An 11,749-nucleotide genomic window follows, 5' to 3' on the forward strand; every position below is an offset into this window, starting at 1 on the left:
TCACCATTGCTCGTTGTTGTTTGAAGCGGGGAGTTATCTGCCAAACAGTTTTGTATAAATGTCGCATAGTCAATAGTCATGATAGATATCATCAGCTAAATAATAACCTATATTGTAGCTATGATGATTCACATCAAAATAAATAGGTGGGAAAGTATCATTGATCACGTGCTCAAATACCCGCGAGTTGTCCAACACGTTGATGTCATTGTGTGACCATAGCATCCGAAAAAAAGAATATCATATCCACATGTCTTCGGTTGCAACAGCTTTGAGAATAACAAATGGTTTTTCATAACGACCATTGTAAGCACATTGTCATCCAGTTGAACAATTATGTCATTCCCAATGCATGCAATCAATGTTTCCCAATATACTCGGTCATCCACGTTTGGCAGAAATGTGCAAGCAAGTGTTCTATATCTGCAATGTTTGGCCTTCACAAGTAGATTGAACCGTACAATTTGATAATTGTATCACAGAAATGCCTCAATGCCTGGTTTCCAAATTGCTCAAAAATATATAATTGATTGTCAATTTGATCAACTACCGTACCATAACCAAGAATACGCAAAGCTGCAACCACTTTGATCAAAGGATCTATCCCAGGTTTACCAGTATTGTAAAATTTAGGCTGATGAAAATACTTAAAATGAGTCTGAATATCGTTGAAGATCGGGAGGAATAAAGATTTTTTCATACGAAAGTACCGATTGAAATCCTCTTTCGAAAAAACAGGACGATCGACCAAATAGTTGCCTTCTAAGATTTCTAAAGTCAAAACATAATTTATATGTTTCACTTTTCAACCCTTCTTTGAACCACCATGTGGTGCCTTCGGAGCATGTACAACCAAATTGTGCTTCATAAGGGGAATGGCGTTAACAAATTCCCCATCAAGATTATCTACCGAGTTTTTCGCCGGAGAAGATGAAGAAGAAGACGACGATGAAAATGAAGATGAAGACAAAGATGAAGATTGAAAGGGAAAAAGCTCATACACTTCATGATCTCTTTTTTGGCAATGTGTGTGTGTTGTTTGTTAAGGATTGATGTGAAATGGTTGAATTGTTTGATTAGAATGTTTGGATTGAATGTATGTAAAATGAAGGAGGAAATGAGTGTATATATATGGATGTAGAATTCCGACTGTTTTTTGCCCGTTTTTTTTTTTTTTCCGTTGGAGCACGCGATAGTGATAATGTTACCCTATAGTAAAAATGGTGTGCGACATTAGTAATGGCGCGGCGTGTTGGTCAAAGTCAAAAAAAAATTTAGGACTACATCAGTAGTGGCGCACGACATTACCACTGTCGCGCCTCATCCGCATCCGAAATCACATATTTGCTTCCACGAATGCGGCTAGACAGGTAATACTACCGGATTTGCTTCCACCTAGAGTTGGTTGTTTTTCGCGAAATTCCAAGTTTTGGAAGCAAATTTGAAAGTGATACTACCACCTAGAGATGCTCTTACATATGTTTTTCTTTCAAGTTACAAGATCATTATATGATTCATAATGCTACTCTATTCTCACAAAACTGATGGCTTTACTTGATGTGTTGCTAGTCTGGTTTAACAGGTAGATTGGTAGAAACCTCTTTTCTTATGGCAGGTTACTTACTACCAATACAAATACAGTAAATCACAAAAACTAATTAAGTGGTTTCTTTTGTCATTGTACCTACAGCTGTAGATCTGATAAAGAATGTTCAAGTGCAAGCCATCCTGGGACCTCAAACATCCTCCGAGGTCGTGTTTGTGGTTGATATCGGTAACAAAACTGAAGTGCCCATCATTTCTTTCTCAGCAACCAGTCCTTCCATCTCCTTCACCAAAACCTCATATTTCATCAGAACAACTCTAAATGATAATGATTCCACACAAGTGAAAGCTATTGCTGCAATTATTGAATACTTTGGGTGGAGGGAAGTGGTCCCAATATATGAAGACACTGACTATGGAAAGGACATGATACCGTATCTAATTGATGCCATCCCTACCGGAGTGTTTTGTGTTTTTCACCAACTGATGAACAGATTCGCGGTGAACTGTACAAGCTGATGACCATGCAGACCAGGGTGTTTGTGGTGCACATGAGGACATCTCTTGGCTCACGCTTTTTTTCCATAGCAAATGAAGTCGGAATGATGAGTAATGGGTATGTGTGGATCATCACTGATGGACTTACAGATCTCTTGAGTTCTATGGACACCTCTATTATTGGCTCGATGCAGGGAGTACTAGGAATAAAAGGTTATGTGCCAGGATCTGAAAAGCTTGACAACTTTAGAAGAAGATGGAAAAGAAAATTTCTCCAGTTGATGAAGTTGAGTTGAGTGTTCTTGGACTATACGCGTACGACAGTTTTGGGCACTAGCAATGGCTGTTGAGAAACTAAACACCGTCAGTCCTCTATTCAAGAGACTAGACAACGGAACAAACACCACGGACCTGGAAAATCTTGGGATCTCTGAAAACGGTCCTAAGCTTCGGGATTCAATCTTGCATACCAAGTTTCAAGGGTTGAGTGGAGAATTCTGGCTCAAAGATGGACAATTGCAGTCATCGACTTTCAAAATAATGAATTTAATTGGGAAAGGAGAAAGAGAAATTGGATTCTGGAGTTCAACACATGGACTTTCAGGGAACTCGGACTTGACAACAAATACATCATCCGAGACCAATCTTCGAGCCATAATCTGGCCTGGTGAGACAACTGTGATTCCAAAGGGTTGGGAGATGCCAACAAGCGAGAGGAAGTTGAAGGTCGGAGTTCCGAAAAAAGATGGTTTTAGTGATTTTGTTAAGGTTGAAAAGGATCAATGGACTAATGCCACATTGGTCACTGGATTTTGCATAGATGTATTCAAGGCTGTGGTTGACTAAATGAAATATGCCCTACCCTATGAGTTTGTACCTTTTGAAAAGGCAGACGGAGAGAGCGCAGGAGATTACAATGAATTTGTAGACCAAGTCTATTTTCAGGACAGTTAACATATCTAAGACAGGCCTTGCACCTGAAATTTTGCCTTTAATTAGCCGGAAACATTTATTTATTCTCACTAAACTTTAACATATTCGCAGAATTATGACGCGGTTGTGGGAGATGTAACAATTCTTGCCAACAGATCCAACTATGTGGATTTTACATTACCTTTTACGGACTCTGGGGTATCAATGGTAGTGCCAGTCAAGTACGATAATAGGAAGAATGCGTGGATTTTTTTGAAGCCTCTAACCACGGACCTCTGGTTAACAACTGGGGCATTTTTCATCTACACTGTCTTCGTGATCTGGGTTCTAGAGCATGGTATTAACAAGGCCTTCAGAGGCAAATTTTCGCAACAAGTGGGCATGATCTTTTATTTCTCCTTCTCGACGCTTGTGTTTGCACATAGTAATTTCCTTCCTTCCTCATTTTCTACACAACTACATAACTGCGCTAAGGGTATTAGATGATAAAATGGTACAAAGTAAGATGTCAAATCACACTTTACCCCTTTTGGAACGATTTAGTTGTAGAAAATTGTGATAACGCCATCCCGATGGAAAAAAACTATAGTGGGAAATCAGGATTCAATATTCAAATAGAATGAGAACCACCTGCATTGCAGTCTCAAGTGTGGAGTAATACCACTTCAATTCACCTTTAATGCTTTTTTTACTTCTGTAGTTTATTCACGAGAGTAATGAGCATAATCCCATTTGTCACTTTGCAGAGGAAAGGATAATAAGCAACTTCGCAAGGTTTGTGATGATTATATGGGTTTTCGTTGTCCTCATTCTGACATCGAGTTATACGGCTAGCTTAACTTCGATGCTAACAGTACAGCAGCTCCAACCAACCATCACATGTTGGAATCTCTAAGTGTATTTCGAAATACTTGTGAGTGTGTGCAAAGTGGAGGAGATGAACCATATGTGTTCTCTCCACTTTAGAAAGATAGTAGATAGTCCCACATTGGTTATCCACCACATCGGGTAGGGTTTCGGCTTGGGCTTGGGCTTCTTGTTGTGGGTAGTGGTTAGACCAATAGCCTAAACTTGTTTTGCCTTTTTTCGAAAGGCAAAGTTTTAGTGTTCTATTAGGAGTTGGTCTCTCTTTATCCTAACCTCTATAAATAGGATCTGTGAGTCCATAGAGAGAATAGACTTGATCGAAACTCAACTCGGAAAAACGAAAACTCAAACCAAATTTTCTTTTCTCTTCTTCCTTCGGCCCGCCGTAGAGAGAGTTATATTCTTTGTTCTAGAGGGTAGTAGTCCGTTTCAGTGCAAAGTCGTCATTGCTAACCATTGAATCCTCGTGGAGGAAGACGCCATCGTTGCCTTTTCTCGCACCATTGGAAGGGGCTTAAATCTTTCCTTAAGGACACTTAATCCGCCTTGGGTATTCCCATTCATCGATGTCCTTGTTTCATCATTGCTATCGCTCTTTCGTTTCTACTTTAGTTGTGTGTTCATACAACTATTCTAACAATCTTAAGGAAAGAGTTTTGTAGTAGAACAAAGGAGAGTGCTTTTAATCGACAATCAAAAGATAAGTCTTTTTTTTGAGTTATTGTTTGTGTTATTGGGTTATGACTTTAGAAATTTTCTAATAATTTCGTTTTTGGTAGGGAAACCAATTAAAGATTGAATATTTATTGATCTTTTGTGGTTTATCAAACCCTATATGGTTGTAGACTTTTCTCCTACGTTTAAGGGAGTCAAATATGAGATTTCTATCAAGAAAAACGTCAAAGTTCGTCTTTTTGACAGCTGCGTCACTTGTTACGGAAACTGCTATAACTTTCAGCTCAGAGCTCGGTTTTGCAATCCGCTTCTTGTGTTGGATAGCTGATTCAAAGAGCTTTCTAGTGGTATAAGGCTTGATACCCAATTCTTCATAAGCTGGTTCAGAATTACAGTTCTTTTGAACTGTTTTTTCTAGGAGGAAAATATGGTAATCCGATTTTTCAATCGGTTAGGTATCGTATTCTTTCACTCTTTGCAATTCTTTTGGTTTGATTATATGGTGATATTCTTGCCTTGAGTTGCATGCTAGTTTTTCTTAAGAGGGAAATCCCTAAGCTTAAACTTTTTAATAACCTAGTCAACAAATTATAATGTGTTTATCAATCGAGGAATTAATTGGTTTGACTAGAAGTAGTTTGATATTAATTTTCTTTGTACATATGTAGATGTATGTAGATGGTCTAAGAGAGACCTTAAGATAGTTAATATCAACCACACTCAAATCTTGGATAGTAATTATAATGTATTCAATACATAATTGCTTACCTTTATTGAGTGAACGTGTTGTTAGACGATGGTTATAATTGTACTGTTGTGAAAATACATGTTAGATGAAGTAACTTGTAGCTTATATCCAATATAGCATATGTTAAAGTTGTGTAGCATGCTAGTTTTGGATATTAATCATCGTAGATTTACTTTAAACTTGATAATAGTTTATTGGTAAATTTTTCTAGTTGAAGACATTAATGGGTTGAGCCATTAGATGTTGTGGTAGTACTTGAGGTCTTGTTGATAGGGTATTCTATCTTACTTGAGCTCATGTAAAAAGAGGAGGTGTAGTCCTCAGTTGTTTTGCATATTCAGTGGCTAGATTTGCTTAAATATCGTATACTTTTTGTTGTGAGGGGTACAGTTAAAGTTTACTTTTTCTGAACCTATGATATGATATTTACCATGTTTGGCATGAATGCATTATTTAACATTGACATGAAGTTTAACCATGTCATATATTATTAAGTAATGAGCATCGTTGTTCACGAGAGGAAACAATATGGGAAACAATCAATATCCTCTTAAACCTAATTTAGTCAAGGAGATGTAAGGTAATGGTTTGTCTTCTTAGACAATATCCTCCATGACTATTTTTTTTAGACAAGGAGATGTAACGCCTTGTAGATTGTCTTATTAGGCATTATCCTCCTCCTATGACTATGGATAAATAGCCAAGGTGATGTACAAGTCGTGAATTGTCTCCTATGACCGTTGGAATGTTGAATGATGAAAAGAAGGATGATAATGATATTACCTTGGGTAAAACCCTTTTCATCTAATTCTTCTATTCTTTAAGATTCATTAGAATCTTTTGTGGATTTCCTTTCATATAGATAACAAGAACATAATATGACTATGTTTAATATGATCCGAATCATAGACTTGAGTAAAGTATATTCTTGTCATAAGAGTGCATTTTATGTTGTTGTTTCTTTTAGTGTTTATAGAGGTATAATGTGTTTTGCATGTAAGTTTGATTAGGTTGAGTAACTATTGAACTGTGGGGGTGGTGACCCATATGCATAACACACTTGTTTTACCATAGTTTATCTCACAAGATAATTGGAAAGACATTGAACTACAAAGTATGGAAAGGTCTTGGGCCTATCCAAAAATGCTTCAAAAATGTGGGGGTGTCTTGCCAAGGCTATTGTGAATGAATCTAAAAGAAGTCTTTTGAGACCTAGAATTATCTAGTAGATGTTCATTGGTGAAACTCATAATAGTGATGTTTGTTTTCAGTTGTCATGAGTGATAACAATTTTGTAGATACCACACTATTATTGAATGTCTTATATGCTAATTTTATTTGAGGTTGTGCTTTAGAAATTGGCATAGAGTGGTTGAATGTTCATAATGAACTACATAAGATAATCCCATTATTTCTCACAACAAGAAATTTGGAAGACTATCAATAAGTATTTCCACCATTAACGGTGATGATGTTTATATGTTTCTTAAGGAAGATTCATTAACCTATAAGGAAGTTGTCCGCCTATGAAGTGTCTTTTTGAAGGATACAACTCCTCTAAACCGGACTCTTGATTTATTGGGGGATCTATAGGTTGAATTGGATCTTCAAGAGAAAACTAAAACGTGATAGTTGTATTGCAAAATACAATGTTAATAATAATAATAAGGGGTTTCAATCAGAGACAAAATTTATACTATTTTGAAACCTTGCTCATATAACTAGAATTTCTTCTACAGAATTCTAAAGACTCTAGTTGAGTAGTTGTGCGGAACTACAATACCAAGTAGTACCAGGTGATGAGCTAAAGGTATACAATTTAGTTAAATCTTTGTATGAGTTGATTCAAGCTCCTATAAATGGCATGAGCAATTCAACAACATATTAGTGTCATATGGATGTCAAAGTACCGTTGTTGATAAAAAAAAAATGTGTACTTTCTTTAGAGCAAAGCAAGACATATGTGTTAATCTCTCTTTGTTTAGATGATTTAATATCATGAGTGCTAGCATTGAGAATGTGTATGAGACAGAGAAATTCCTATTTGAAACACGTCATAAACCGTCATTGAAAATGATAGTTTATTATGTTGTTAAACTCATTTCTCAGAATCGCTATATTCAAATTGTCAAGATATTGACGTTTGAATATGGTTGAAGGCCATATACCTTAAACCGCACCGGCCGGATGGTATAAAGGGAATTTTGGGCACTACTGAATTGAATGACCGTGAATATAGGAATTAAAACTCATGTTGGTCTCATTATATTGTTATAGCACTTAGTAGAAATATTTTTCATTGAAAAGTATGGGTATTATGATAGTAAGCATGTGTTAACACATTTTGTGGCAAATATCCATCTTATGAAAAAATAATCTACTTGTGTTTTCTCATACTAAATATGTCAATATCATTGGTAGCCAATTGTACTTGATGGATAATGTATGTGAGACATGACATTGCCTACATTAATGGCATACCGAAATGATAACCCATTGTGTCCTTATAAGGAACTTTGATGTATATTGTCGATTATCCAAGTACTATAGCAGAGCCATTGATTATGGATGATATTTAGTAGATTTCCATCATTGTTAGAAGGGTAATATGTTATAAACCTGGATCCAAAGAATGTTTATGTGTTTTTTACCTTTGGTGGAAATTGAGTGTCTTGGATATCATCCAAGCTAATCGCCTTTGTAAAGGCATGTGATGATGCTTGAGTGGGTTAGCAACCTCTTGGCAAATCTTCCCATTGGCTCTAAACAAATTCGATGTGTATATGCTTTGCACCGCTCTCATTGCAATAGCTAAGACATGTTATCTTATGTGCAATGGGAAAAGAATACATGTAAGTTAAGATATAACTTAATCAAGCAAATGCTAGAGATTATGTTAGGTTGGACTTAGTTTGGCCACATGTCTAACCGCACCACTTCTTTGGAGGCAAGTGGTTATACGTCGAGGGGGATGGGACTTTTGCCTTAGATAGAGGGCGACACTGACGGCAACCCCACCTATGTGATTGGAGATCCCATGAATTAGGTTCAAAGGGAAAAACAAGTCACCTCGCCGCCTCCCGGTATGCTATTGTCTTTCTTTGAGACGTCCCACCCTATGACTAGATAGCATTTTTTGTATACTTTGTATAACTTGAATTGCAATGAGTAAGGATGAGTTATTTTACTCTTATTGGAATCCATAGTCCATTTTATAATGAGATAGTGTATTTTAACTGCAATGTACACTTGATGGATATCCACCTACGTGAATGTAGAATTGGGTCGGTTCTTATGAGTATACGGGCAAATACTCTAGAGCATTCATGGAACACAAAAATGCGTATGAGGCCAAAAAGCCAAATAATCGCAGAACAACGGGCATATAATGAAAGAGCAATGTGGGTGCATGTCCTCTATTTTACTACAAGGAATGTTGGTTCAAAGATTTTTAATCTACCACTTTCACGCATTATAAGACATGTTACCCTATGACCGTTCAAGCCCGAAAAGCACCAAGATCTTATGCATTGTTTTTTTCGATTCTCTCGGCATTTTCGTTAACCCTTTCTTTTGTAATATCCTATTCCAAAATAGTGGGGGACTATTAGTATTTTGAAATAGTGGGGATTGTTGGAATCTCTAAGTGTATTTGAAATACTTGTGAGTGTGTGCAAAGTGGAGGAGATGAACCATATGTGTTCTCTCCACTTTAGTGCATAGTAGATAGTCCCACATTGGTTATCCACCACATCGGGTAGTGGTTCGGGGCTTGGGCTTGGGCTTATCATTGTGGGTAGTGGTTGCACCCAATAGCCTAAACTTGTTTTGCCTTTTTTCTTGAAGCGACAAGTTTTAGTGTTCTATTAGGAGTTGGTCTCTCTTTATCCCTAACCTCTATAAATAGGGACCATGAGTCCATAGAGAATAGACTTGATCGTAAACTCAACTCGGATAAAACGAAAAACTCAAACCAGGTCCTTTTCTTCTTCTTCTTCTTCCATCGGCCGCGAGAGAGTTATATTCTTCGTTCTAGAGGGTAGTCCGTTTCTAGTGCAAAGTCAGTCATTGTTAACCATTGAATCCTGTGAGGAAGACGCCACTTGTTGCCTTTCTCGCACCATTGGAAGGGGCTTAATCTTTCCTAAGACAGCCTAATCCGCGCCTTGGTTATTCCCAAGCCATCGATGTCCTTGTTTCTTCATTGCTACTGTTCCTTCTGTTCTACTTTAGTTGCTGTGTTCATACAACTATTCTAACATCACAGACATCAGCGATCTCAAAAAGAACGGAGATTATGTAGGTTATCAATCAGGTTCCTTTGTGTACGGACTTGCTCAAAGCATGGGCATCGATTCATCCAAGTTGAGGCCCTACGACAATGTAGAAGAGTTCCACCAGGCTTTGTCAAAAGGAAGTCGAAATGGTGGAGTTTCCGCAGTTATTGATGAGATCCCTTATATGAAGCTCCTCCTTGCAAAATACTGCACAAAATACATGATGGTTGGACCAACACACAGGACTGCTGGCTTTGGCTTTGTAAGTCACCCTAATACTCTTCGTTACCTGAGAGCAACTCTGTCACCTATTAGTAGGAAACATGAAACCACTAGATACGTCACTCTGCATATTTACAAACACCCTGTCATACCACTTATTGATTCCAACAATCGTTAAGGGTTGTAATATAACTTATCAGTCGCATGTCCCATTACAGTAGCAGTATGTAATGGTAAATATAACTTATCAACAACAATTATACTTTAGGAGGTAATGGTTGTCGGTTGTATCTCGACAATTTGCACTATTAAGTGTTAAAAACAACTCCATTGTTCTAACTTGAGCTCCTAAACATTTTGCTCAGGTTTTTCCTAAGGGTTCTCCTCTAGTACCTGATATTTCGAGGGCTATCTTAAATGTGACAGAGGGAGACAAAATGGAGGCAATCGATCGCGAATGGTTTGGGCAGCAGGTTTCATGTCAAGAGCAAGGGACTACTACCTCCGAAAGCCTCACCCTCGATAGCTTTAAGGGTCTCTTTATGATTGCTGGAGTTGCTTCTGCCATTGCTTTTCTCGTATTCTTCATAATTTTCCTGTATGAGCATAGGAACATTATAACTTCTGAATGCTCTGTTTCCCAAAAAATTTCTGCCATGGCTGTCGAATTTGATAAGGAGAAAGACATATCTTCTAGAGGATCCAAGAAGATTGATTTCTAAGTGCAAGGACGACTGATGGAAGAGAAAGTTGTGTTGCAGAGTGCAATGTAAGTACACCTCAAAGTCCAGCAACAATTGTATGTGTGCACGAAGATACGGACTTCTCCACAGAGGGAAGCACTCCCAGTACCGATCACAGCACACCAATTCGAGACCCCCCAGGTGTAATAGAGATAACTTAAGTAAACTGATTAGTTTAGGTCATATACCCTGCAATCTTTCTTGTATGAACTACTGACTCCTCTACTGGTTAGGTTGTCTTTTAAGTTTCAAATTCATTACACTTGAGTCTTACGAATTAGGAGAGCAAAGTTCGACTGTAAATTCCAGTTACTGTAGATTCCCTTATAGAATACTGTAAGGGGACAGGAATTAAAAGTGACTATTGTTTCTTATCTGTGTACTTGTACTCGACCTTAACAAGTTGTTTCGTTCTTTTAAAGTTGTCTCTGTGATAAATTTTAGAAGTAAAGCTAAAGAAGAACTTATATGGATTTTCGTTGTCCTCATTCTGATCTCAATTATACAACCAGCTAAACTCAAATTAACAGTATGGCAGCTCCAATCAACCGCACGTCAAGTAAAGCTAGGTCTGCTCGGGGTTTGACTCGTTTGGCTCGCTCAAGCTCGTTCCTCTTGCAATGTGGACCAAGCCAACCATCACTAGTTAGTAAGTACACTAACAGAGCTACTTGATTAGTGAAGCCGAGCATAGTGAAGCTCAGCTTGATTAGCTTGAATTCCACCCTTAATTAAAACCAACTGCTAGTTAGGTGTATTTGCTGAATTCATAAATTCCAAGGGCTTGCCATTATGTATTTAACTAGTTTTCAAACCCGTCTTACGAACGGGTGCTTTTATATTATAGTGATCACTCATTCAATTTTTTTGCAGTGTGAAAATCCATAAAAAGAAACAACCCACTTGCCGATTTCCCGTTAATTAATTATTCCTTAAGCACTTGCTTTGAGTTTTCGATTTCCTGTTAATTATTTTTTTAGGTTAGTTCGATGTTATTGTATTCAGTTTTCGATTTCCCATTAATTATCCTTAGAGATTAGTTTGTTGCATTTGTATCCTATTTCGAAATCCCGTTAATTATTATTTTATATTAGTTCGATGCATTTGCATTCATTTTCCGATTTCTCGTTAATTATTCTTTAATGTTAGTTCAATGTAATTACATCCAGTTTCTGATTTCCCGTTAAGTATTCTTTGAAATTATAGTTCAATATAGTTACATCTAGTTTCTAATTTTCCGT

General features: G+C 37.3%; 1 protein-coding gene across 1 annotated transcript; it reads left to right on the forward strand.

Moving 5' to 3' along the window:
* The first annotated feature begins 972 nt into the window (after nt 1-972).
* Nucleotides 973-10,929, forward strand: LOC147509657 (glutamate receptor 2.8-like). Its single transcript, XM_086597877.1, is given in 10 exon segments — nt 973-1,026; nt 1,570-1,582; nt 1,664-1,996; nt 1,999-2,319; nt 2,322-2,369; nt 2,372-2,963; nt 3,072-3,400; nt 3,723-3,857; nt 9,534-9,805; nt 10,131-10,929. Coding segments are annotated over 10 exon segments (2,454 nt in total). The 3' UTR covers nt 10,488-10,929.
* Nucleotides 10,930-11,749: the final 820 nt, after the last annotated feature.

The sequence above is a fragment of the Coptis chinensis genome, chromosome 3 (genome assembly GCF_015680905.1).
Source record: "Coptis chinensis isolate HL-2020 chromosome 3, ASM1568090v1, whole genome shotgun sequence".
In the NCBI taxonomy this organism is placed as follows: domain Eukaryota; kingdom Viridiplantae; phylum Streptophyta; class Magnoliopsida; order Ranunculales; family Ranunculaceae; genus Coptis; species Coptis chinensis.